This window comes from Poecilia reticulata, chromosome 10, assembly GCF_904066995.2.
Source record: "Poecilia reticulata chromosome 10, P_reticulata-male-v2, whole genome shotgun sequence".
NCBI classification, from domain to species: Eukaryota; Metazoa; Chordata; class Actinopteri; order Cyprinodontiformes; family Poeciliidae; genus Poecilia; species Poecilia reticulata.
In genome coordinates, this window is record NC_088839.1 from 8,387,033 (window position 1) to 8,414,794 (window position 27,762).

At 38.6% G+C, this 27,762-nt stretch overlaps 3 protein-coding genes across 11 annotated transcripts in view; 1 reads left to right on the top strand and 2 right to left on the bottom strand.

The window, feature by feature from the left end:
* mtus1a (microtubule associated tumor suppressor 1a) overlaps positions 1-10,397 on the bottom strand; it is a 30,119-nt gene extending 19,722 nt beyond the window's left edge. For 2 of the 6 annotated variants that reach the window (XM_008419684.2, XM_008419681.2), the window contains exons 1-6: positions 10,171-10,305; positions 9,821-9,938; positions 3,096-5,045; positions 2,785-3,010; positions 1,679-1,852; positions 547-639 (exon numbers count right to left, since the gene is read on the bottom strand). In XM_008419684.2, the coding sequence (XP_008417906.1) occupies positions 547-639; positions 1,679-1,852; positions 2,785-3,010; positions 3,096-5,027 (2,425 nt within the window). In that variant the 5' untranslated portion in view covers positions 5,028-5,045; positions 9,821-9,938; positions 10,171-10,305. Of the gene's footprint in view, positions 1-546; positions 640-995; positions 1,361-1,678; positions 1,853-2,784; positions 3,011-3,095; positions 5,046-6,684; positions 7,084-9,820; positions 9,939-10,170 lie in introns of those variants that run through there. The other 4 variants (XM_008419682.2, XM_017307202.2, XM_008419683.2 and 1 more) reach the window with 4 other exon arrangements.
* A 1,397-nt stretch (positions 10,398-11,794) lies between these two features.
* sybl1 (synaptobrevin-like 1) lies at positions 11,795-18,535 on the bottom strand. Of its 3 annotated transcripts, none has more exons than XM_008419679.3 (8): positions 18,435-18,535; positions 16,586-16,770; positions 16,358-16,415; positions 15,822-15,959; positions 14,337-14,427; positions 13,845-13,912; positions 13,003-13,095; positions 11,795-12,808 (listed from the first exon to the last, which is right to left on the bottom strand). In XM_008419679.3, exons 2-8 carry the CDS (start codon positions 16,729-16,731, stop codon positions 12,740-12,742), a joined length of 663 nt encoding a protein of 220 aa, XP_008417901.1. In that variant the 5' UTR covers positions 16,732-16,770; positions 18,435-18,535; the 3' UTR covers positions 11,795-12,739. The 3 variants fall into 3 exon arrangements, with proteins under 3 accessions (XP_008417901.1, XP_008417902.1, XP_008417900.1); XM_008419680.3 differs by lacking the exon at positions 18,435-18,535 and adding an exon at positions 17,755-17,861; XM_008419678.3 differs by lacking the exon at positions 18,435-18,535 and adding an exon at positions 17,117-17,320.
* A 19-nt stretch (positions 18,536-18,554) lies between these two features.
* On the top strand, positions 18,555-27,443 carry polr1d (RNA polymerase I and III subunit D). Of its 2 annotated transcripts, none has more exons than XM_008419675.3 (5): positions 18,555-18,733; positions 19,684-19,790; positions 20,028-20,104; positions 22,097-22,179; positions 25,199-27,443. In XM_008419675.3, the coding sequence occupies exons 1-5, from the start codon at positions 18,695-18,697 to the stop codon at positions 25,244-25,246; spliced, it is 354 nt and encodes a 117-aa protein (XP_008417897.1). In that variant the 5' UTR covers positions 18,555-18,694; the 3' UTR covers positions 25,247-27,443. The 2 variants fall into 2 exon arrangements, with proteins under 2 accessions (XP_008417897.1, XP_008417899.1); XM_008419677.3 differs by having other exon boundaries at positions 19,684-19,781.
* Positions 27,444-27,762: the final 319 nt, after the last annotated feature.

Sequence of the window (27,762 nt, forward strand, 5' to 3'; positions counted from 1 at the left end):
TTTATTCTGTCAGAATTGCATGAATGAAAGTTTCAAAAATGAAAAAACAAAATCTGACGTCAGCTACTCCAACATACTGCCACTCTGAGCAACGCAGTTCTAGAAAACTGGTGTTCGCTTAAACAGCAACATATGTTTTGCTTTTAACATCACTTTACCTTTCTATCATACAGTTACACTGACTGGATATGATTTGCAAAGTGTGTTCTTAGCAAAGGTTTCAAACAGGAATGTCACTTGTGGCACACTGACTCCTAGGTCTGCTGTTTAAATTATCATCCAGTGCAAACGTGTCAGTATTGAAAAGCTTCATAAAATAGCGTTTACACAAACCACTATGACTTTTCTTTAGTCCGACTTGATCTTAGCCACTCTTGGATAACCCATTAATGCCAGCCTGTGGCACTGAATAACCTACATTTATGCTAAATGTTGACAGAGATCTATACTGCTTAAAACATTTTGACAGAACCTCAATTTAAAAAACCTCAACTATTGTCTTTACAAAATTTGTACAATATTACCTCAGACCCATAACATTCCTACCTGATCCATTGTTTCTTGAAGGAGCTGAAATAAGTTTGGCTTTCAGCAAAGAAGATTTAATTGGTGTTGATTTCTGTGCAGCTCCTCCGAAAACTAAGGAACAATTATAGACATGAATGGGTTAAAAACAGAGTGGGCATGTAAATTCAGAACAATTTAATATTTCAACTGCAGAGCATAAAACAAGCCAATAATCACGTTGGGATCAATAAAGTATTTTTGAACTAAAAATAAAATTCTATTCTGTTAAATCAACAAAAAACAAAATTATGAACAGAATGTTGATCATCATGACTACCATTTGCCAGGGAAAAAATAAAACAAAACATGAAAGTTTTACATACTTTGCAAAATTACAGTTTCTGCTAAACCTGAATGCTACAAGTCTACCTAACAGTAAACAGAAACAGCAACTTGTAATTTGTTGTTGCGTTTCCAAAGCTTTCTACCATTTCCATGAAACGCAGTCAACAAAGGGACGATACAGAGGCGATAGGATCCGATGAGCAGACACGTCAGCAGCGCGAGGTGACAGCTGGATTCTGCATGGTTACATCCGCCTACAGAGGAGTTATGGAAGACGTGAGCTGGGGACTCAGTCCAGGTGCAGCTTCGAAGTCCGGTGTAGCCATCCATAGGTTTTCAGCTCAGAATTTGGAGACTTTGCTTTCTGTCCACCTCAGAGGACATGGGTCTGAATGTGTCTGCTTTTACTCCTCCAGGCTACGTTGTGTTAAGTAGAGTGGAACAGCGAGCGTTACCATGACAACACAAGGTGGGGTTCACCAGTTTGAAGTACGGGTTCTCTCAGCCAATCACAGCAGGCTGCAGTCCATTGAATATTCTGGGTGAGAGGACCAGTTCATAACAGAGGTCCTCATGCTTTATACTATTGGCCTTGAGACAAGTTTATTTAAAACATATTTTAGAAAGAGAAACAAAGAAAAAAAAGAAAGAAAAATATTCATATTAAGGTCAAGGCCTGAAATTGGTCAACAATTGCCCTCCTGTTCCAGCTGTATAGTCAGTGGGTAAAAAAAAAATTGTGGTCTTCACACTAAAAAACGATTTTACACATTTGTGTATTAGCCTGCAGTAGCTGTCCTTATTTCTGCATATCAATAAGCCTCACCTGGTGTATTCTTAGAATCCTGACCCAGAACCGGGTTCTTCTTTGGGGGTCTAACAGGATCTAAGGAACGGCCCACGAGTGAGGAGCGACCGGGAGTTTGAAGAGGCTTGGGTGCATTTTGATGGAGCTTAATGCCTGTGGATGTCTCCTCTGTTCCCACTGCTTTGTGACTGCCTGGTACGCAATTGAGAAAATGAAAAAAAAAAACACACAAAATGACAAAGATTTAATAAAAAGAAACATTGTACTTTCTTTTGATTGTAAATAAAATACCAGAAACTCTCCAGCTAAAATTCATACGTAAACCACCAAATGCCACACTGTTTTCTAAAGTGGTGTAGCCGCTTGAGCCCATATCAGAATATGCTCAATGTCACCATCTGATGGCGAGACCATGCTACAGCAGCCTGCTTCATTCAACATTATGATAACATTATGTATACATATGATACAGCCAACTACATAGTTGGCTGCCAAACTAGCAGGTATATCTCAATAAATTACAGAATTCATTTTGAATGAAAAATAATGAATTAATTAATTTTAGTAACCAATTTCAAAAAGTGACAACTGGAGAGATGTTTTGGTTATTTTTGAGAACCAATTTTTTAATTATTATTATTTTAGAAAACTAAAGGATTTCAGCCTTTATTACGTTGTCCAAGTGCCAGAGCATTAAACCACTTCTACTTCTGTGTATTTCTGCTAGTCTGCAGTTCTGGCATATTACACTAAAGAAGAATGAGTTCCTGGCAGCTTCAGGTTTCATTTTTCTCAGATCATTTGGAGATAATTTGTGTCTTTTATGACCTTCCAAATTCATCGCTGTACTTGTTACACAAGTACACTGATAATATAAAGTGGTCTCTTAAATTTTTCCAGAGCTGTATGTTATATTTTAGTACATTTTTTATTTAGAAAGAAATGACTAAAATCAATACATTTTAAATAATATACTTAGCATGAATCACTTGGAGAATAGAGGTATCCAAATGAATCTTTAACTTGAACCCATCTCACTCATTACTTTAGCATGACCACAAGCTCAGTAGTGTCCAGTGTTTTTCTGGGACTAATAAATAAACTTAATTGAAAGATTAGCCTACCTTTGCTACTTGTGCTTGTTTGGGCCTTCCCAACAGTTCCTGTGATCCTGCTCTCAGTCGTTCTCAAGGCTCCCCGTTTGGACCTGACTGGCAGAGGGGCGAGTCTGGGACTGGCAGCTGGAGGCTGGGGAAGTGATGCTCCTCTATCTTGTCTGGGAGAACCAAGATCTTGAGTTCTACTTTTATTTTCATTCAGCTGAGCTCCCGCTGACTTGCTGGCTTCTGCCTGGGAGACAGGGAAAAACAAAACAAAATGTAAACCCCATGCAAAATATACTGTCCAAACGGTGTATGTTCAAGTATCCACTCACCACCAAACTGGTCTTCTTTACTCCTCTTGAGTTGTTCGCAGGACTGTTTGCTTCTTCAACGTGCTTAAGCTGAGAAGGGCACTTCGGACTGCCTGCTTTGGTTGAGTTCTTGCCACCATCATCTCGAGAAGCTGGAAAACCAGCCGCGACCCCTTGAGTTGCTTTCTTGTCTTTGGGCAAACCATCAGCGTAGCGGCGAGCCCACAACCTGTCTTGACCAGCAGCTGAACCTGAGCCGACCCCAGTTTTGTTTGAAACACCCTTCTTTGGAGTGGGTTTGGGATCCACTTGGCTCCGTCTAGACGACATTTCCGAAGTACTGCTCAGGCCGCCAGGATGTTGTGCAGATTCCTTGGATACTTGGCTGGTGTTTGCTGGCATAACTTCAAAGCTGTTTACACTAAACTGGACCACTGGAACATATTCTTGGACAGCTGGATGGAGATCAGGTGAAGATACTGCATCACACCCATGTGAAGATTTGCCAGTTAGTCCTGAAGCAGCAGCTCTTTTAACTTGTCCAATAGGACCAAATGTTTTAGAGGTAGCAGAGGCGCCCATATTTCTGCCCATAACTTTGGCAGTGGTAAACCTAAAAGTGTTTTTTTTATTAACCTCACCATTTTTTTTTACCTGCCGGGACCTTTGTAGTTTATCAGTGCCTGGTACAGCTGCTTGCTGTGCCATTCTAGTTACATTTTTAAATTTCGCAGTATCAATGTTGGATATGGGAACCTTCTGCAATTCTGTTTTCTTGACTTTGCAGATTGATGGTGTGAGTCCTGCAACCGGAGGCTCTTTAGAGGCGACAAAAATGTGCTTCCTTTTCTCGAGCTGCAAACTTGGGCTGTTAACATTTTCATTGAAAGGAGAGAGGAGAGCGGAGAGGTTGGGTATCTTATTCACAATGCACTGCACCGGAGTGGACGTATGAATGTCGCCATCGCTGTCCTGCGCTCCTGACACAGCGGACCCAAAGGTTTTGCCAAGTTCTGAAGTAAACTCTTCTGTAACCCGAGGCAGAAGCTCTGCGTCAGCACCGGAAGACTTGACCTGGTTTGTCTGGTCGGTCGGTGTTTCACAAATAAAGGTTAAGAAAAGACCACCTTCACTTGGCAGTGGTACATGGGAGCCGAATGCTGACATATCAATTTCCTCAGTGAGATTATCCAAACTGTTTGCCTGGTTGAAAGTCACACCAAGAGTAGAATGTCCCATGCTTTCCTTGGTCTCTTGCTCTGTGGATGCTTTGCAAACATCTGGCATGATAGACTCTAAAGGCATAGACATGGTGCCTGCGGTAGCAGAAACGCTTGAATCCTCCATCGAGGAGAATATCATGAGGGATTGATCTTCCAGACATGAACAGCGACTTCTCACCACCATTTCTCCAGAGCTTAGTAAGATGTGCCCATTCCCACTGTGTCCACAACAGAAAGTGTCACTTGAACTCAACTTGCCTTCTCCTCCAGCCACGTTTGAGGCGATCTCCTCATTCTTATCGTCTTGTTCTCCATGTTTACTAGAGCTCTCATCCGTCTCAGGTCCAGTTTGTCCATGATGAGCAAGGCTCAAACTTTTGTCCTGGGAATTCGGACTTCTAATTACAGGTGCGTTAATAAATGTTTCATTCATATTTGAAGTTACAATGGTGAGAAGATCCTGCTGTGCTGAGGTGGAAGTGTGGCTGTTGCCCACAGAGGAATGTTCGTTTAGACAGTGGTCTGTGTTGATGTAAGGGGAGCCACTGGCTTCTCTTTCACTCAGGCTGGAAATGCCGTCGGAGTCGGGTGATGTAGAAAGTTGCCCGTCTCTCGTTGGGGTATCTGCTGAGCTCTCACAGGAGTCACTTGGTAAATTAAATGTCTTAGCCATTGTAGAGTCAGGACTGGATTCAAGTTTGGTCTTTTGGCCAACACCCCTGTAATCCATCACATTTGTTGAGCAGGCCTGAATAAGAAAAAGAAAGAAATGTCACTTTCTTTCTAAACAATTAAAAATATACTTTTTATAAATTTTACAGAAATACTCAAAGTGGGAGGTCATGACATAGGCCCAGATGTGTTAATATGCCAAACTTCAATTGAACTGGAATCAACTATGACTGATGTCAGCTTATATAATTTTATGGAAAATACTTAAACTTCATGTTAAAACAATTTTGATAAAATGGAAGCAAACTAAAATGAGCCAACTGATGTGAATTAATAACAAGTCTAACCCTAAATAAACTATTAGGCCAGCAGCCGTTCAGTCTGAGATGTTGACATCTTAATAGCTTTGCTGTGGCACTATTGTGTTTGCTTAAGCAGGTTGCACAGCAAAGCTTGCCAGAAACAACAACAAAGGCACCACTGTAGAAACAAAACAGAGTACAGAGATCAGATCACAAATACCATAAAAACATTAAAACTAGAAAGACTGAGGGCATTCTTTACCATTTAAAAATAAATAAAAATTTTAAATCTATCCAAATACAAATATTTAAATCCTTGGACAGCTCAATGTACAAATCAAGTAGTTCCCTTTAAAATCCTTCCTATTTGTTAAAACTTAAAATTCCTTTTTTTTCTAAGGCAGTCTACTAATGCTTGGCTGTGGCTTTAATGGCTTGGATTATTTATCGTTTCATTGCTTAGTAAGGTCTAACATTGTGAAGAAAGAGTTGTAAAAAACCACATACACTGAAAAAAATGCAGAATCGTCCAAGTTAAGGTCACACCACAGTAAGATAAACAGTTATTACTGTAATTGAATTACATTTAATTTAAGCATCAAGCATATTTAGACAATGAATGAAAGTTCTTTGAACAACTTGGCAGGTGAATTCTTGGTCATGTGAAGGCATCTAAGGCTGTGAAAGTTCCTACACAGATGGGATAAATTATCAGCAAGCACGCTGTGAATGCCTTTCTTTGAAAATATAATAGCAACTAAATATTACAAAGTGGTTCTTTGTGGTTGCAGTGTTGTCCGTTATTGTGCAATCCAACATAAAGTAAAATGACACTGAACAGCTTTTAACTACTTTTATAAAATATTCATTGCCATCTAAATCTTGTAATAAAACACCTGGTAACAGGAATCAACACATTTAGAGTTGGAGAAAAAAAAAAACAATATAGGCATATAGTTAAAAAACACGAGTCAACGCAAAAATTTAAAAATGCTACAGTAAGTTAAAAAAAAATTATATTTTAACCTATACAACTCCTTATTCCTTATAGAGTAAATATCAATTAGGCTTACCATCCATGAAACACACTTCGTTGTGCATTACAAACTTTACAATCAAGTCTGAATTCATAAGCCTTGAAGAATTGTTGCACACACTGAACTTTGGCAGGGACTACCCATCAAAGGTAATATAATCCCCAAGTGAAATGCTGATAAAAAGCAGTGACTGTCCTGGTTAAAAATGTAAATGAGCAATGAGTGTTACATAAGGAACAGCAACTTCAGACTCTGTCCTGACTGTGTTTATGGGAAAACAGAGCCAGAGGGATCAAAGCTGTGAATCACTAAAACAAAAATACTGCTAAAACTGAAACTCATTTTCAGTGAGTGTTTCAGTGTAGTATGAACCAACCTTCAGAATCTATTAGTCCTTTATCCGTCCAGTGATGTGAATAAAAATACATTCACATTTTATTTTGTTTCAGGAGAGTCTTCCATCCCAGTTTTCCTTCCAAACGTCAAACTCAGCCAGCTGGGTAGACGTCGCTTCAAGTCAGCCTCCATCCCACCAGCCTTCTTGTCTTGTGTTCAAACTCAGCCGTGCATCAATACCAACAAAGGCTGAGAGAACAAGCCCCCTGTGAAGTTGTTAGTTTAGGTTTTTGTTCTCCTCAGTAATATCATTTTCTCCATGCGGGCCTCCTGCAGGCTCTCCCAGCAGCTCCTGCGCAAGACATCAAGAGGAAGTTTGTTTCTCCATGCTCTGCCTGCACACACGTGTCAAGGTCCAGCTAGGAACTGCGCCCCCGGTTGGGTTGCACGCTTACAAAAGGAGCGAGGCGACATGACACCTTATCCTACTGAAAGGGGAGTGGCCGCGGACAGCCAGACGGAGTTGGCATTCAGTGTTGCTAAGCAGCCAAAGGCTTTCTGCTATGAAGGAAAGGATCAGGCAGCTTTTTGTGTGTGGGACAAAATGAAGGGAGCAGGACGGCTACCAGACACTGTATCCCACCAATGACGCACTGGAATTTGAAGTAAAACTCAAACTTTTCAATTCAGGTCAAAAATATTGTATGTATCCTAAAGGTGAAATTAAAAGTTGCTGTAACTCATATCTCCCAAGTTTGGATAGTTGTGGACGGTGATGCTGTTGGCAGGAAGGGCATCTGGTAGCAGTCAGTCTTGCTTCAACTCTGAAGAATCCTGTGAGTGAAGACTGTTGCCGCATGACGACGTCATCATCATCATGACATGCCAACAGTTCAGAGACAATATTCCACAGGAACACGTCTTGGACACATCAGTTGCTGGCAGGCAACTGCTAACCCACCCAAGTTGCTTTTGCAGCTCCTCTTTGGTTAAAAAGCCGGATAGAGAAGTTGTAGTTGGAGAAATGATCCTTGCCCATTATGATAGGTGGAAGAGATGGTTTGAATGTCTCTCTCTCCATAAAGCCTCCTTTTCAACTCCTCTGGGATGTGGAGTTGAAGTTGTAGTTCAGATATTTAAGTTTTTGAATTGCTAATCAACTCCTCCCTGCTGTAAAAACAATACATTGTTGCCACTGTTACTGTCCAAAAGTAAAAAAAGGGGCAAAAATAAAATCAACATTGCATTACACAAACAGCAGTCAGTACAGTTGATACGTTTTCAAAAGCCCTTGCTGACAACATTCATGTTCAACAGAACCAGCTTGTCATTTGATCCTGACCCCACTCCATAAAACCCTCACTATTTCTGCTTAATCTATATAAAGCCAGACAACCCAAAGAACCAATCATGAGTCAAGATGACATATAAATCACTGCACAGAGTTGATCTCTGCAGAGCGCTGTGATGTCGCATGTCCTGTGAAATCCTATTAAAATGGGAGTGTTATGTAATTGAAGCCATTGAGCAATATTAACCAAATAAGGCAGAACACAAACTGCCCTGTATGTTTTGACAGGCATAATTGATAATGTGGTACACCCTACCCTATCTGGCTTCTTAAAGTTATATTTCATGAACACCTCAAATTAATTTGCAACAAAATGTGACTTGCACATAGCAGAACCTTGTACCTGGGTTAATCATTAAACTGAACTGAATCAAAGTTAGTGTCTTTATCTTTGCACGGGTAGGTGAACATAATCTGTAACACTCAAGAAGGTGGTATGAGTAATGGGAGCAGCCACCAAAAACTTTGACAAGATGATAGTCTGCTGCCCAAAGGGGCAGCAGGTCAAGCTGCTGGATTCAAGGTCAACAGGGATTAAATAAAAAACACAAGAAAGCAGTTCTGGGTAAGGTAAAAGATATTCTGGTAAAATTAGCACAAGCCATCCTTCAGTCTGAGTTCAGTCTAAAGGACTCCACTGAATGCACAACAATTAGTTTACTGTAACTGTATGACAATGGGAAAGTTTCACTAAGAGGAAATGCTGCTTTAAAGTAGAAAAAAATGCTCCAAGTTGATGAGCAAAAAAAATCTAATAAAAATCTAAAAAGGAAAAGATGCAACTTTGCCTAAAAGTGAAACATAAATCCAAACAAATAAACAAATAAACCAAAAAAAGCTGTAGAACGAGATACAATTTTGTGAACAACTTGAGTGAGTTTTTTTAAGGATAAGTTTAAAAGTAAAAAGGTCAAAAAGCACCCCCTCAAATCCCCACTTTACTACATCTAACTGGCCTTTAAACTTTCATCAGTATCTCCAAAGCCAAAGAATCACAGACAAAATTTTTTTGCTACACAAACATTGTCAAGGTGATTGACACCAATTTTGTCTGATTTTAAGAAGAGGGCTGGTTGACCTTTCATGACCTCTAGAAACATTTCGTAATATCCTTAAAATGATAGTGGCACAAACAATTTGACACCCATTTTGTCTGATTTGAAGGAGGTGGGGTGGCCAACTTCACTCAAAACCAGGACAAAACAAACTAAAGCGACACAAAAAGGTTAAGACATGTGGAATGCCAATGTGCAGCACAAGATGACCCTAACTGCTCGTGATGGACTGATGATCTGTCTAGAATATGTCTCACTTTCGTCCCACTTTAGAGTCCTAAAAATAAAGTTTATACAATATTCACAAGGCAAAAAAATTACCCAAGACAGAGCCCATTTTATCAAATTACAATTACACAAACGACATCTCTGATTTTCAGATCACATAAAAAAAAAAAAAAAAAGATCTAGATGTGATAAATGGGCACAGCGCTAAATTCTACAACCACATTCAGGCTGAGATCTAGACTGACCATAGACTCCAGCCTGTTTGTGTATCTGAGGCTGGATCAAGGTACAGTTTGTGTGATATTCCTAGAAATAGTCAAGGCTGTGAAAGTCCAAAGCAGAACATCTGGATATTAAACAGCTGGAAAAATCAAAATACCTGCATGGTTTGTTGTTTTCACTTAGTTATCAGTCACTGCCTCCCCTATATAGTCTATAGACCATGACAGATTACTCTGAATTTCATGTATACACTCACTTTGTAAAGAAGACGCTATTACTTAAAAGGTTGTAGTTAAAAGACATACATGAAACCTTATTACCTTAACTCTCTAGAAGTCCGTTTCTGATCAAAACCTTGCTCTTTAACACCTGATAGATTGACCCCGTCTGTTCTCCTTCAGCTGGTTTGAACACGACAGTCGTCAGCGGGTCAAACTCCTATAACAGAACATGTTTTTGACTTTAAATAAGACGTGTTACTGGTTGCAGGACGGCGGTTACCGCTAACTTACAACTAACACAGTGAATTCCAGCCGTCAGTGAAAATAAAAACGGTGCTAACTGCGAGTTAGTTTTGCTAGTCAAGAGTCCTGGAGTATCTCAGCTTATGTCAAACTTCAACTAACTTCTAAAAATAAATGCGTAAGAAGACATAAAAAAAATATCTTACCACCTCCCCAGCATGCAACGTTTTTTAGAATGTAAATACATTACTAAAATAGATAAACGTTAGCATAAATGAGTCCACATATCTAGGAGACTACCTGTCACCCTGGAGACCAGACGTCGTTGCGAGAGCAATTAGTTCCACCTGTTCATTACTAGGCTTTTCACTGCAGTCATGGAACCAGTCTGGTATTTAAAACGACATACTAGTATTTACCACGCGTTAGCTATCAGCCCGAAGTGATGAAAGAGTTTGTTTGGATGAACTTTGACTATTGAGAGAATGAGAGATAGAGACGATGGGTTTGGAGTCCACTGTAAGCTAATAAATCAGCTCCAAATGTTAAATAAATCCTACCAATCAGGGTCATTTGATAGAAGGACCTTACTCTGGCAGAATTATAAGCAATTTCATTTGATTAAATACCGTTATTATATATGAGTGATTCTTGAGAATAGGGACAAAATGGCTTTTAATTTTCCCAGATTTTTTTTTTTTTGTTATTTCTCAACCTTATGCATGCAAATATGACAAATAATGTTTTGGAAATGTAAAGATGCTAAGGTACAGGCTCCCAGTTGAGCAATTTAAAAAAATAAAATAAAATTACATTTTTAATCAACCTGACCTAGGTCAGGTCGATATATATCAGAATCACTTATATATATATATATATATATACTGCTCAAAAAAATAAAGGGAACACTTCAGTGTTCACTTAAATGTTAAAGTGTTCCCTTTATTTTTTTTGAGCAGTGTATATATATATATATATATATATATATATATATATATATAGAGAGAGAGAGAGAGAGAGAGAGAGAGACAGTGGGGGAGATGATGTGTTCACACACACCTCAGAAAGGATGTAGCCGGGCTGCTCTGCCCAACAAACATACTCTGCTTTGCCCTCAACGTTACTTGCTGCAAACAAGACTTCTGCTTCTGTACAACTAAGAGTGTTATGTTGATAATGTTTCCACCTGAGCTGTTGTTCTTTAATAGCAGGCTTTAGTGGCCACGTGTCTCTCATCACACTCTTGACAATCATCTCAAGATCGCAGTAATGTTGAGATTACTGCACTTTATTCTTGTGTTTTTATGCAACACAAGAAGAAAGTTCAATTTCAGTTATAAATATCGTGTACAAAAATACATTTCCTTTGGTTAGTTCCAGAAAAACAAAGATGACATATGACGGATGGAAGTTTGGCAGATTTGAATCATTTCAATTATTGGATTGGAATTTTTCTGTTGATGTAAGTATTGACGACAGGTTGAAAAATGAATAAATTGTGATATTAAGAAAGTTTGACGCTGAATGTTTGTCATACGAGAATGGATGTAAAAATGAAATTATTCTAGCTTCTCAATATAGGACAATTTACTTGTCAATATTTTGATGTGCAAGAAACAGTAGATATTATATAGTTCATACAAACACTATTTGCATAAACATATATATTTGAAATTAGGTTATTTTTAAAGAAATTTTGATGAGTTTCTGACCACCTAGAGGATTACTGCCACACCAGCTGAAGTGAAACTTTCACTTTTCCATAAACTTTACAATGACAAGCTCCTCCATCTTGCTTTTCAACATGCTTTACCCAGAGATGCTCCACTCTAAGCCATCGGATTATTTTATTCATTTAAATCTGGAGGTACAGTAATTAAATAACACCATGATCAAAAGCCATATGATGCCAGAAGACAAAGAGCTATGTACATTATCAAAAGTGCACTGTGTTAAAAAAAATAATAATGATGGGCACACTGAACATCCCATTGGTAGGGAATGGTACAAAGGAAGCTTTCAATCAGGTTCACAGCCAGCAGGAGGAAGAAATAAATCCTTTCATTAATCACAAATGCTTTAAAATAGCTATTAACTATCAGTAATATTGATCAATACTCATTCTTTTGATAATATCTGCTATTTTATAACACACAATTTAGAAGGTGCTGTTGCATTATGTGATTAAGCAAATGTAAATATGCATACTGCATTGGTTTATCCCAAACTGTTTACTTTAGTAGTTTGAAGGAGGCTCAAACTCTCAGCTCTGCAGCAAAAGATGGATGCTACTGATGCCTGCAGGTGCCGCATGTTTCTTCTGACATCAAAAAAAAAAAAAAGGTTACAGTTGGCTTTTTTCTTTTTTGTAGTTCATCAGTCTGAGTGGATTATTTACACAGACACAGGTGCAAGACAAAGATCACAACCTGACACGTCAGGCCCAACGAGTGCATGAGACGGGATGGATGTGCCAGACGGACAGCAGGACAAGATTTATTCTCCCACATCGGATTCAGGCCACAGTTTAGAAATGTGGGTGTAAAAGTTGGGACTCCTGGGTCCTGAAGGCAGATAAATGTGCAGATTTGTAGCGTGAGGGCGACAGAGCAGGACGGAGGAGACGAAGCATGCGTCTTCCGGCGACGTTAGAGGGGGGCGGGAAGGAGAGGGTAGAAAAGAGCGCTGCATGTCTGTTCGTCCATTGGCATTTGAAGTTAAACAGGTCTTTCTCCTCCTCTTCCTCAGTCTGCCGCTTTCATCCCCGCTTCCGTCTTATTTCTTGACGCATGATGGCCAGCTGAGGCCTCCACAGGAAGCAGACACGATGATGTAGAGGACCACCTGGAGGGAGCAGAGAGAGTTCACCGACTGCTATGTTTTATCACAAGACTGAGCAGCTCTGATAGCGCTTGCACAGCGAGAGCCTTTAGAAAGATCGATCTTAAGGAAAAAATAAAAGGGTACATTTCTGCTTAAACAGGTCAGCTGCTACAAAGGAGCATTTCATCACTGACGGCGATCGTTTTTATACTCACCAGAGCAACCAGCACGACGACAACCGTCAGTTTGAGGTTCTTCATGCACATGGCTCGTGCGAGGTTACGACTCGTGGTTTTAAACGTGACCGACTGGTGGAGCAGCAGAGGGAAAGACAATTACTCATGTGTGTACAGTGAAAGAAGATTGTTTCCAAAAGCATTTTACAAATAAAAAACATGAAAAGGAGTGCAAAGCTATATTTATCTGTGATAAAATGAGCTCAGAATTAAATCTTTTATGCTGGAAAATCAACACCGCACATCATCTCTGTGCCAAATCTGGTGTTGACAGAAGGCTTGAATGGAATGGGGAACATGTAGCGAGACCTCTGACTGGACCTTATTTATGTGTTGTAGTGGTTCAGTCAAAGTCCAGCTCTAAATCTAACAGAATCTGTGGTTAAGTGTGAAAATGGATGTTTACAGATTCTCTAAATCTAAACTAAGTTTGAGGAATTTTACAACCACAAATGTTAGTTTCTTAAAGTGCAAAGCCAGTTGAGATTTTATTGTAATTGTAAAAAGATTTAATTGTAGCAAAACCCAATTCTACTCAGCATTGACTCAGAGTAGCTGAATGCAAATGGATAGCACACTTTTTTTTTGTTAAAAGATTTGGACACCATTTCTAATTCCTCCTCTACTTCACAAATATGCACTACTTTGTGCTGGTTTATTACATAAAATCTCATTGAAACACATTGAGGTTTGTGGCTGTAAGGTGACAAAATCCATTAAAGGATCAACTGTATGCAATCTCTACAACTCAATACTATTCATAAAGTGAAACACATGTATATAGGGCAACTGCAGGTCAACGTCTGCATTTCAAAACTCACTGAATCAACCAGATTTTCTGTCTTGTCAATCAGCAACTCCAGCTTCTCTCCCCTCTGAGCGACCAGGTCTGTAAAAAGCACACAGAGCTGTGGGTGAATAAAAACATGCAACGACGTGAGACTGGGAAAACCAGTCAGATATTCCCTGGAGTTTCATGTGTTACAATGTCGGCTTGGAGCTTTTATTGAAGCAGACATCAGCACTGCCTTGGCAGAGCATCAGGGGATGAAGACACACTTCTCCAACCAGGAGGATTTAATGAGGTTAAGGAACTATTAGAGATAAAAATTCTAATATATTTGTCATAAGAAAGTTTGTGTGATATCTTGACTGAACATGGAATAATGTCCTAACAGAAACAAACTTGTAGACCGTTTGTGGTTTTACTAAAACATTTTTAGCCACATAAAATGTTTAATGAGCTTATTCCAGAGCTCATTAAAAATCACTACTGATAATATCTTTTTCTAAAAGCCAATAGAGCTGCTTACCTATGTCACGGACCATAATACCCTTCAGGTCGTCAACTTGCATTTGAGTCTCAGTCACTCGATCCGTCCCCCTCGGGTCTGAGTGGTGCTTCTGCAAAACAGATTCAAAGGCGTTTTTGTTTTTGGAAATGGCTCGACAACTTTTAAATCATATTAACTATTCACAATTTGGAAAACAGTAATTATTTCCAAATGTGTTGGCTTAATTTCAGATCATTTTTTTGTGTGTGTGTGTGCGAGTGACAATGTGGGTAAGGACAAAGAACAAATAGCTAAATGATAGGATCCTCTGTCAGTTCCGGATCAATACTTATCGAAAGTGTGAACAGCGGTTAATCTGAGACAAAGTCCAGAGCACTGAAGCCCACTGATCCTAATGCTGGTCCTGACAGAGCCCAGCAGTTTGTTGAAGACCTGTGAGGGTGTCCATGCTGGTCATAATCTAGTGTATGCAAAGCCATACTGACCCAGATGTATTTATTTACAAATAAAAGATCACATTGGTAAAACAAGCTAAATGTCTTGGGATTGTGTCCGACACAAATCTAAAGCCTGAAGAGATACTTTATGAACAGACATCGAACGTCTTGGATAAGAAGCCTATAGGATATTATCATTGCGATATTTTAATGAGACATCGTCTGCTGAGCTGGGAAAAAATATGATGACGTTAGCAAATTTCCTTCTGGTCTCAACTGCTATAAAATACCAGCAAGCATAAGAACGTATGGGTCTTTTAAATTATTTTCTCCAAACTTAAAACTATGACTCCCAGTGTGCAGTCACTGATCCTGTGATTCTTATATTCACTCTGCTTTTTTAATGTGTTGCTTGTACTGTGGTGAACTTTTGTGCTATATGGCATTTTTTACTCTTTTCAAATATATGAATAACCTGATATGGTTATTCAGATTAAAAAAAAAAAAATACTTTATTATTATTAACTTGTCAGATGAAAAATTTACTTTATGGCAAACTATGACATGTTTTGTTTACAAAGTCAAAATTTAATACAATTTAAAAGGAAATATAAGGAAGTCATTTTCACAACACATAGCAATATGGGTGAGAGTTAGCACAAATGTGTAAACTGAGGCTAATGCATATGAGTGTGTGTGTGTGGATGTATATATTTACATATGTAAGCCCAGATTTATAATTAGCCTATGTTTATTGTTCTTTATTTGATTTAATAATGAGGGTCCATCTGAAAATATGTAATGAGTTCATAAGTAAATCTTCCTACTCCTTTCCGAGCAAGTTAAAATTGCGGTACAGAAATATGTGTCTTTTGCATTCCTTGTTCATGTGTGTGATTTTATACTTCTATCATGTTTGAAATAAATAAATAAATATTCCCTTTTGAAATAAATAAACAACCAAAGATGCACAGAAAGAACATCAGAACACTTGATGTTTTTTGACGTCTCTCGCAAAAAAAAAGAAAAAAGTTTCCCCTGCATACATAGATTTCTATCTACTCACCATCTGGGCTGCAAGAGTAGAGGAGAATTCACTGTTCATGGCGTAAGGTAGAGCAGTTTGCGCTCGGGACCCGTATGTGGTCTGGAAGCGCTTCTTGACTTCACTGAGGAAGCCGAATGCACGTGATCTTTCAAAGTCCTGGCACGCAAAAGAGGTAAACATGAAAAGATATGGTAAACTTACTTAAAGATGATGTTTCTGTTAGTGTAGTATTAATGCAGTGTTTCCCAACCCTGGTCTTCGAGGCACACTGCCCTGCATGTTTTAGGTGTTACCTGGCTTTAGCACAGGTGATTTCAATTGACAAGTGTTTGCTGAACTGCAATCAGCTGAATCAGGCATATTAAAGCAGAGAAATATCTAAAACATCCAGGGCAATGTGCCTCGAGGACCAGGGTTGGGAAACACTGTATTAATGTATACATGTAAAAAAAACAGCAGAAACATCGTCATTCTAAAATAAAAATACATAATCCTAGAGTCCTATGGGATTAAGTACTTTTTGGGGGTTATAATTAAAGCTAGGAGATACTCACATCATCTGTGATGCACAGGTAGATGATTCTATCATGGCAGATGTAATGAAAGAGATAGCTAGAGAAAAATAAAAAAACGGGTCAGCCTCGACTTGTTCAACTATGCTGACGACACACAAGAATACACTTCAAATCAGATAACATGTAAGCACCTCTGAAACTCCTTACGACAGAAAGAGCCAGGCCTGACATTGCTATGGCTGTAACACACAAGGAGTGTTAGCTTACCTGCCGTGACTATAGGTCAGTTTGTTGTTCTCTGAAGGAATTTTGGCCAAAATCTGTTCGGTGACTTCCAGGAAATTCCCGCCGCACCAGGCGTGCTTCGCCAGGATAGTGGTTCCACGAGCCACCACAGCAAAAAGGATTGCCATGGCAACAGCTGGGTTCTTTTTAGCTCTACTATCTGCTGTCTACAAAAGGAAACAGCAAACAGTTGTTAGAGATGGAGAAAAGAAAATTAACAAGAAAGGATTGAAGAGTATTTTTTAAAATAGAAAAGCACGTTGGACTGTGCTCCCCGAGAGCATAAAAATACAAGCAGAGTTCACCTCTAAGCTTGTTACCACCGCCTCTTTTGTTTAACCAGGATAATGACGAGAATTAAAACCAAAAGCTGATAACGACAGCAGAAAAACAACGAGCTTTGCTGTTGTTTAGCAACATACAGAGTGGCGTTAATGTAAAAATTAGAGGTTTTAACAAATTGTCATTCCCTCCACAAACAGAAATAACAAAACTATCAGAGATACACATTACCTCTTTGTGTCAGTTATAGCTAAAGTCCCCCGTTTAGCTCAAATTTCTACATCTGAAAATGTTCCAGCTGCTAGCACGCTAGCTAATCTCTTTCGAGTGAGTTCTGCTTGCAAATTTGCAACACCGGAAACTCGTTCTTATTATCCCCGGGAAATGTAGTTTCTGCTTCCCTTTTTGTCTCAAACTGTTAGTGCTGTACGTCCACTGTTTAAACTACAAATTCCTAGGCTACGTTTGACGTCGTTAAATCGTCACGTGTTTTCACATGCGCAGACGTTGTGACGAGCCAGAATGCAGGAGTTAATTTTGCCCTCTGAATTATATCTCAGGCTACTTCTAGTGTTCGTAAGTTTTCTATATTATGAAACAGAGATTAATAATAATAATAATAATAATAATAATAATAATAATAATAATAATAATAATAAAATTATGACAATTAAAGCAAACCCAAAAAGTTGTTGCTATAGTTACTACATTTCTAGGTAGTCAATGAAATGTAAATGGTCTTTTAACTTTTATGCCATCAATTTATGAAATTGTGTGAATGGAAATAATAGATTAAAATGCCCATACATGTCTATGAATATTAAATGTATAAAGATAAAAGTCAAAATGACAATTCTAATTAAACAAACCACAGCTTATTTCCACTTATCCTTGCAGGTTCGCGGATGTGTTGGTGGTGCCTATTTCCAGTGGTGCTACACCTTCAAAAGGTTTGATGAAATATGTGCTAATTACAAACAGCTTGGTATAATTATGCAATTGTGACATAAAATGCTCCTGAAGCCACAGTGGCTTAAATGTGATATTTATTAAATGCCATTAATAAAATGTTTAATTTTGCTCAATATAATATAATATAATATAATATAATATAATATAATATAATATATTAGTGCTGTACATTCTAATGTAATATTACATATTATATTATATTGTATTATATATTTATTTTCCATCTCAGTACATCCATAATGTCTTGTTTTCCTTCGACCTTATAGACTCAATTCATGATTCATGCTCCATGACCACAAAACCCTGTTTAGACTTTCAATACTGGTGAATATTATAATAGAGTATGGAAAATAATTTAATTGATGACGCCAAAATGTACTAAGAATGTAGTTATTTGTTTGTTTGTTGTTCCGCACCACACCTGTGGAGAGACATTTATTCTCTCCATTTGCACCACTAACTACATTTGTCTTAAGCCACCAGGTGTCCATGTTGTAACATGAGATATTTACACAGAAAGATGTTTCAGGTGTAGTTCTTTTCTTTATATTTATATAACTTTTGATGAAATAAGTACCTTAGATGCTTTTTCCGAACACTGCTAGTAACATGGCTGCTTAAGAAAATACAATAGCTTTCCTCCTGCTCACGAAAACCACTCAGGTCGTCTTTTCTGTGTACTGTCCCGTAGGTGGCAGTAAATGCACCTTGAGTTGGTTTCCCAACCCCTAATTAATTTCTGAAAGAAGAAGTGGCAGTCCTCGTTCTTTCTACCTATCAGACAAAGCTGAGGGTTGAAAGCCCACAGGAGCATATTGACGGACGTAGTATAGAAGCATGGCCGGGGAAGGCGAAAAGAAACCGGTGCTTGAAATGGTAAGACGTAGTAAACTCATGTTACTTGGTGTTTCAAAAATACGCGAGCTTGTCGTTGTTAAACCCAACTGAGAGGCTCTCATTGCATATCGGGAGCCAGTGTTAGCATCTTCTCAGCCGCCTGCTCTCCCCTCACGTGCGTAGCCGCAACAGCTATCAAACATCAAAACAGTCTTTTCCCTTCAACTCGAGCAGTTTAAGTTCCGTTCAGGGCATTTCTACGTCAAACTGGATTTACTTAGCGTCCAAGGACTATGATAACAAATATGTCTATTTTAAGCCACTTTTTTTAACCTAGTATAGAGAGCCCCCCCGCCCCCACCCTTAGTGTGTTTGTTAATATGTCTAAACACATTAGACATATTAACATATCCCAGGTGCGTATTCCACCTAATTAGGAAGTAAAACAACATGAAGAAAGATGACTTTGTCATAAATGACAGCAAACATGTAGTAGACGTGTTTGCTGTGTTCTTTTGTGGTTTTAAATTTAACAATGCACTTTACCAGAAAATTTTGTGTAACTATTTCTAACATGTAGGGGTATTATAACCTAGCTTTTTCTGTTAATGCTTGTTTATTTCTGTTTTGCTGTGACTGCGCAGCTGCTGAAGTTGCTTGTCAGATCTTGTGACAGAATTACAGAAAAAATATGGGAGCCCATCAATTACTATAAACAGACCAGGCAACGAAAGAGCTTAAGGCGCGAGTCGTAAAGTTGCAGTGCGTGTCACCAGACGCTAAGAAAACTGCAGCGTGTAATTAAAGTGTACATGTTCCAACGTGATGCGGTTACAAACAGCATTGCACCTCATGCAGTTGATATAAGAGTTAGCATTGTGCGATTTTGTTGCTAAATGCATCCATTGTTGGCAACTCTATATGGTCCTTTGTGTTCAGAGCAGAAAGCATGAGGAGTTGTGTAACATGTCTTGTCCTCCTGCGAACAGGTCCAGGCTGACGGGGCCGATGACGGCTGCGTGACGTTTGTGATGCACGATGAGGACCACACGCTGGGCAACTCCCTCAGATATATGATCATGAAGAAGTCAGTGATGCAAGTTTGTTTGTCTTCTAAGCTACAGCTCTCATGTGAAAAAGGTCACAAGTTCAAGTTTCGTGTGTTGCACTAACCTGTATAATAGAATCAGCTCTTGACATTCTGTGATTTGTTTGCTCCGTCTCTGGCCTGTCGGGAGTGATTTAAGACTTTCCACTTAGCGCGCCTTCTAAGCAAAACGGTGGTAAAAATCCTTAAGTCTCTCACCTCCACCTTCCTGTTTCCTTCCATCAGCCCGGAAGTGGAGTTCTGCGGCTACACCATCACGCATCCATCCGAGAGCAAGATCAACTTCCGTATCCAGACGCGAGGTCAGCAGCGAACCTTCAGTCCGTCCCAGAGCTTCACGCCGCATCTCGTCTCCACAGCCGAGTGAAAGTTTTAGAAGTTTTTCCAAATGTTGAACCACAAACTTCAACGTATTTCAGTGGAATTTTATTTAAACACAATGAAGCAAAGTTTAAAACAAAAAACGACAAAAGAAATTGCTTTATTTAGTGACTTTTCAGACAAAAAAATTTAATTTCCAGGTTTTTTTAGAGATCGGTAATCAGTCAGAAAACTGCAATTGAAAGTATTTAGAAATCATGTTTTTTTTTCTCCATCCAAATTGACCGAGCTTGCAGTATTTCTTGAGGTGTTGCTTTGTAGTTACCAACATTCTGGTTTTTTTAAGCAATAAATTCATTAATGCCAAGATTTAATATCTTACTGAGATAATTAAGGACAGAAAAGCTTAAAATAAGACAAACGTTCTAACATAAAAACCTTCTAGTGAGATAAAAAAGTAAATTCATTGAACAGAACAAGCATAAATCCCCTAAATCTAAAATATTTAATCTTAGATGTTAGTTTCCCAGTAAGATTTTACTATCTACAAAAGCTTTGTGAAGAATCTGAGTTAATGAGTTACGACATTTAACTTCCATTTGGATCAATCGATTATTTTTTTAATTTTTGCAGCAGAGAAGCAAGGGCAGGAGCTCGAGTCCCTGTGTACGCCAAGTCAAGACAGATTCATCCCAGAGTATTTTGTTACGTCACTCGTAACAAAAGGTTATATAAAATATTGACTCTTGAGTGGCTCATTACAAAAGCACGTCACACTTTTTAGATTTGTGGGCAATATTGTAAAACCAACGTAAGCTCGTCTTCCGACTTTACAACCACATAAACATCCCAGTAACTTAATGTAATTCTGACGTTTATTTGCATACATGAGGGGATTTTCACTCGGGTTGCAGAGTAAACATGCTGATTGGAGTCTTGCGCGTTCACTTAGGTTACTCAGTTGCATAAGAGTGACCAGTGTTGAACTCGGTCATATACTGAACGTGCGCACACACACTACGAAGAGGTGGAATCCCTTAAAAAAAAAATAAAAAAAATCTGTCGTGTATTTTGTCATTAACAAACGACAGTCTCATCACATGGAAGGACTTAACGAAGAAAACATCTTGTTATTGCAGCAGGTTTTTTTTTACTCTGAGGATCATGTCTCTATCGTAGTAAAACACATTTAGCTTCCAGGCAGGTTTTCAGACATCACTGTATAAAAGTCTGCTTCTTTTTTATATTTATATCTGCTCGCCGCTGTAACCAAAGGGAAAATGGATGAAAGTTATCTCTGTTGACGGGTAATCAATTGGATCGCTCTATCTATTCACTTCTGTTCAACGAATCATTCAAACGGAGCGTGGCCGTTTGCCCTGCCTTGAACCTTTTTATCGTTTTGCCACATTTGGTTTATTTTATGTGTGAAATCTCTGATGTGATCACAAACTTAAAAAGACGCCTTTCATCCTGATTTCAACATCCTGAAAGCCTCTTAGTTCAGTTTTTAAGAGTTTCCAGCAGGTGTGGATGAGATGAGTTTAAATTAAAAAATATAAACAAAGAAGTTTTTCTTTTTTGTATTTGATGTATTAAATTTAGAATTGAAGGGGAAAAATGACTCAAGTGTCGATTAGGGCATGTATTGTAATTCAAATTTATTTTTCTATTTCGGTCACTTTTAACCTCTGCCATAAACGAGTTAAAAAAAAAAAACCTGAAATATTTACTTTTCTGTCACTGGTGCAAGAGTGAAAGTTGGACAAAGAACACAAAGTGTAGCTTTTTATACCTTCACTTTTTCCTACATACAGTAAACTATCAAAATGAAGATTTTATAACTTTCTAAATAATTTCTCCAGTTTGTAGACAAACTCATAAAGAAAATAGACAATCATAATCGGAGCTTGTTGTATTTGTTTAGCAGATGAGTTTTATTGTTTTGGTCCGTTCTCCTCTGATCGTTTCAGGAGGCGTTCCTGCGGTGGAGCCGCTGCGGAGCGGCCTCAACGACCTGCATGATGTTTGCCAACACGTCCTCAACACCTTCCAGGTACAGCCGGGCGCCGTCTTTGTTGTAATGTCATCTCACAAAGGAATATAACCGGTTATTTATGGAAAAAAGGTTAATTATGCATCCATTTAAGCAGCCTGTTGCTTGTAGGGCTAGCACCTACGATTATTGTAGCAATTAATTATTCTGATGATTAACCGGACGAATTGATTTGCCACATTCTGCAGTGTTTCTCTTTTAACCATTTAAACCATGTTTTACATAATATTAGAAATAAGTTAAAAGATGCAAATAATTCAATTAGTTTTTAAATAGGAAAATAAAAATGTGTTGTCAGTTGTAGCAAACGATTAATCTGCAACTAAACTAAAATAAATACCGTCTGGTTATTATGGAGGAATTCAAAGGTGCTAAACTCATGAATTAAGGGACGATACACAAAACTCCATTTTCTCCGGCTCACTGACAACCAGGAAGACATTTTCAGTAAAACATATCTTAAGGTGAATTAACACAACTTTTAACTATTAACATAATTATATTCCTCAACATTATCTGTTTGTTTTGGATTAATGATTGGATAGCAAAAGGTATTTTATTTATTTTTTTACAGAATTTGACCAAAGTGAAACTAAAGATTCCACCTGAGGAGTTCTGGGTAGAACAGATTTACAGTTATTTTTCTTTCTTGTCTTAAACACAAAATGTCAACATATTTTTGCACATTTTAACTTACTAATATGCTGTTCTTTCAGCAAACGGACATTTTTTGAGTCTCTATACTCCAGGTAGCGATTAATCAATTGATAAATTAGCAGACGATTATTTCTATAATTCATTTAATCATTTCAGACCTATTTGTTTGCTTGTCTGCCTTTATAGTAAGGTTTAATTTAACTCCAGAAATTACATAATGTGGCATCCCTACACAAACTAACAGTGTGTCACGGCTTTGAGAGGAAGTGAAAAACTTTCTCTTCTACGCCATTAGAAAACCGTTTCACCTGAGAGCACTGCTGGAGCGCGGCCTGTGGACGGCCGTGACGCTACGTTAACTCCCAACGCGCTACAGAGGCGCTTTAGTGTTTTGTTTTTTTCTGCTGCTGCAGCTTCACCAGTTGATTTGAAGCAGCTGCAGATGAAGGCTCCTCCTGATCAACGTGCCGTTTAGCTCATTTGGCTCCGCCGCTGGTTATCGTTTGAACGCTCATGGCACAAAGAACCTCAAACTATGTGGCTCAGCTTCGTCTGCTCCTGGTTCACCAGCTGAAACCTGACAGCAGGTTGCAGATTAAATGTGTTTTTTTGTCAAATATCGTCTTCATTTGAGCGTTTGGCTCAGTGAAGCCTGACACTTCTTGTTGACTTGCTACCAAGGCTGTAAATTCACTTTAAAGTATCAGGGAGGATCATCAGTAATTTCTCTGAGTCGGCTATCAACAACATCGATCCTCTGGAAAGGCCCGACTGTCTGGTTGCCGTGGGGATTTTTGTGATCCCCACGGCTCCAAGGGAGCAGTGGGGATCTTCATCTCCCATGGAGATGAAGCAGAAAAGCGAGCTGGTCTGTACTGGTTTCCAGCTTTGGCCTGTAAGGCGCCATTAATTCGGACAGTTACACAAAAATATTCATGTTTTTTTTCTTTTTACAACAAACATCAGCGTATTGTATGAATATGTTATGCAACGAACTCTTACATACAGCATAATTCTGGACTAGGAGGAAAATAGATGTGCGTTTTTTTCTTTCTTTTACAAACAAATATCTGAAAAGTGAGGTGTGCTTTTCTTTTCAGCCATCCCATACAGATTATTTACCACCAGCTCTCTTCAGAAATCACTTGGTGAAAGGAGTCCACGTTTTCCATCCAACTGTTGTAGTTTGAGACTTGGCTCAAAGCTTAGTCATATTTTAGAATGGCCTAGTCAAAGTCCAGGCTTAAATCCAATTGAGAATCTTTAATGAGACTGTAAAACGCTAAGGAACCAGGTTTCTCCAGCTACATACACACTTTTTGTTACTCCTCTGTCTGAACATGGTAACAGCAGTGGCAGGTAACGAAGCAAAAGCTACAAGTAACGGAAACATTACTGATGCGGAACTTAATGTGGTAATTGACTCTTAACAGAACCCAACAACATAACGTAGAGTGTATTATTAATATCACCAGCTTACCTGCAGCACAAAATAACTCTTGTCAGAAGTGTTGCTAGGCAGCGATGCACATCTGTCTTAGCAACAGTTGTCTCCTAGCAACGGTCATCTTCATCATTGATGGAGCGACACTGCCCCCTATTGGCACCATGTCAAACTGTGGTGATGAATAATATACTCTTTTTATAACCAAAATGATGAAATATTTCTCATCTAACCCCAAGAGCATGACTAGTAAATAACACATAAAACACAAGACAATGTTAATTTACATCGACTGTGTGCCACACCTTCTGATCTGAACTTTTATAGATTATACATGTACAACCTTGTGTTTGCATTAGTGCTGATGTGTGTTTATGTAGGCTATTGACATTATCATCATATGATTCCTCAATGACATTTTTTTAGTCCATACGTGTCTGTGTGGGCTTCAGTTTCTCATTTTTGTCATTTATTTTCCTCCCTATTTGCCTGAACTTTTACATGTTTGCTATAGTTCAGCTTGGCGAGGTTAGTCTTTCAGTCACTCACTTTTCTTTATGAACCTGTTGGGTCATGGAAAATTATATTGAAGGTCATGGAGAGTCATGGAAAAGTCATGGATTTCTTTTCTACCAGTGGGAACCCTGGATCTAATATTCAAATGTCACTAGCTGTAAGTGGAAAATCATAATTAGCAGAAATAAAGGCTTTTAAATATCGTCAGTGAGTGTAATTAATTTATATACATTTCATGTCACAGTAAATGGGCTTTTTAATATCCTAATCTATAGAACGGGTGTGTATGATGCTAAACTTTGTGTTTGATAATGTATTTTTTCAAAATGTGGTCGTATTCAGGCTTGGGAAAGTTCCCAAACATTCAGAGTTCAGTAACCACTTGTTTCTGTTGCATTACAGGCGAGAGTTGCCGAGTTTAAAGAAGGCCAGGAGCAACCTATGGAATAAACATCGGAAACCTTAAAGATCCAACTTCACTCAACTCCTTCGCTCCTCAGACGTCCGGGAAGTTTTCATGTCTTAAATACTTGTACAGTTTTTTTTTTTTGTTTTTTTTTATGTAATCATGCAAGGGATTCATAACATGCGATAAACACACATCAATGTTGCGTTTTGTTCCCATGCTGCCTGGCTGGCGAGTAAAAACACTTGAAATGATAAAAACTGGCCTATAAGAGCTCTCCTTCCTTCACTCGGGCGTCGGACTCGTTCTGGGACGTTTCACTTCACGACTCGTGACGGTGTTTTCGAACGTCTGAATCTCCTGACGGGAGCGAGGAAAGTTCTGGAAGCTGATATGTCCTTATTAGTGGAGGAATGCGGTGCCAGGCACTTCAAACTGAGCGGGAGGGACAGCAGGTCAAAGGAGGGAGGAGGGAAAAAAGTGTGAATAATAAGCTTGAAGTCGGTCGAGGATAATCGCATCACATGTTCAGAATGTTTCAAAAAAAGACTCGTTTAACAAAATATATGGGCGCTGGAAGATTTTAGAAGAGTTTGCTGCGGCTGGGATTTTGGAGAAATAAAGTGTTTTTCTGGCAGAACCACATGACTAGATCGATACCATTACGTCTGTCAGGTAACAAAGCTGGAGCCAGGGGTGGAAAGCTTTATGTAAACAGCTGGAATCGTGGGAAACTGATCGTTTTATGTTAAATGCTTATATGAAAAATCCTTTTGGAAGAGAGGTCATCTTTTTTTCCTCCTACTTGCCTGAATTTAAAAAAACAAATCTCTTCTTCTCTTACACATTTCCTCTAAGTTCATCCATCCATCGTCTTCCGTTTGTCCACGATCAGGTCGCTGGCTGTAAAAAGGGCAGGAAGGATACTAGATTAGATTCCAAGTTGTTTAGGCAACAAACGCCTGCCAAGAAGTGAAAAATCTGACTTTAGCAGCTTTTTTATCAACAGTAACAGAGTAAAGTTGTTCGGTGCATCTGGAACTCAGCGGCTTTTGCCTTAAAGCAACAAAGGAGAAATTAAAGCCACATATTATAAAACTGTTTGTTTCTGTATAGTTGAAACTGGAATCTGAGTGTTGGAGTGTTTTTTATTCTACTTCGTCTGAGATCGCTCTTTATGATTTGATTTAAATATAGAAATACACAATCTGTCAGATGCGCTGGAAAAGGTCGCCAAGATTTTATTTTTGTATTTTTGTAAATGTTGGATGGATGCATCTCAAATTTGATGATCATCAAAAGTTTGTTCATTTTAGTAATTCATTTACTGATTCTCAAATCTGTATAGCTAAGTCAAGTCAACATTTCTTCCCCTAATCTGAGTAAACGATGTATTTTTAAATCCATTTTCAGAAAGAAATCTATCATAAACTGTAAAAACAGAACGGTGCAAATTAAAATTGAGAACTTGACTTACCAAAACCACTCCAGTTCTATCAGAAACGGACCAGAATTTGAAACATTACTTGGAATATTTGAACCAAGTCGTACAGTAAAAGGAAATATATTGAATTTTATGTTGTAAAACTGTTTTCTTCCTCGTCATCCTGCAAATAGAAATAACTTGGGTGACCCTGTTCAGTGATTGGATCATGTGGTTTCTTACACATCTGGTTTCAACTGTATTCATGTTTTTGGCAGATGTGCATGCTGCTATCAAGGCCATTTTTTTCTTTTTCTTTTTTAAAGCAGTTGTTCAGTACACAGCAGGTAACAGTTAGTGCTGATCAGCATTGAATTTTGTTTTATGTTGGAGAGCAAGTCTTTAGTTTTAATAGATTATTTTTTCGGTTTGTTTTCGTCGCCATTGGAGTCGGTTACAGACTGGTGCACATGATGACAGGACTCAAAAAGCCAGTGTTTGTTTTTCAAAAATAACAATCTTACTGATCCTGAAGGGACTTTAGAGTTAAATGTGCCAGACGTGCAAGGAAATGAAATTCTTAAACCTGTCCCAATTTCAAAACAACCCCAATCGGTCTGGGACTGGAACAAGACCGATTGGGCGCTCCATGGACAGGCGGCGCGCCTCGTCTGTCCCAGGGGCCGAGCACCGAGGCAGGGTTCAGATCTCTACGTGAAGTGGATTGTCTAACGCCTTACGTGTTTGTTTTTTGTGTCACAAATTTCAGGATTTAGTGCAAGTGAAATAAAGATCTACATTTCGACTTATTCGAAACACATTGTGTTGCAGTGTTTCCTCTTGTTCTTACGAGGTTTTTCCTCCTTACTGCGACATTATTTGACTTCAGGGTAATTTATGGTCCACATCCAGTTGTGTGGGATTTTTCAGATACTCCCTGTAACCCACAAAAAAATAAAATAAATCTGTTTACTGTCATCGCTAAACGTCCAACTTCAAAAGCGGCTTCTAGTTGGCAGGAAAAACGAAGGAATAAAACTGCACCTGATATATAAAACTTTCTGTGTTTGGTTTCCAGGAAGCAAAGGAGAAAACGCAGAACCCCTCATTTGTAATTTGATCTCATGTAGAATATTT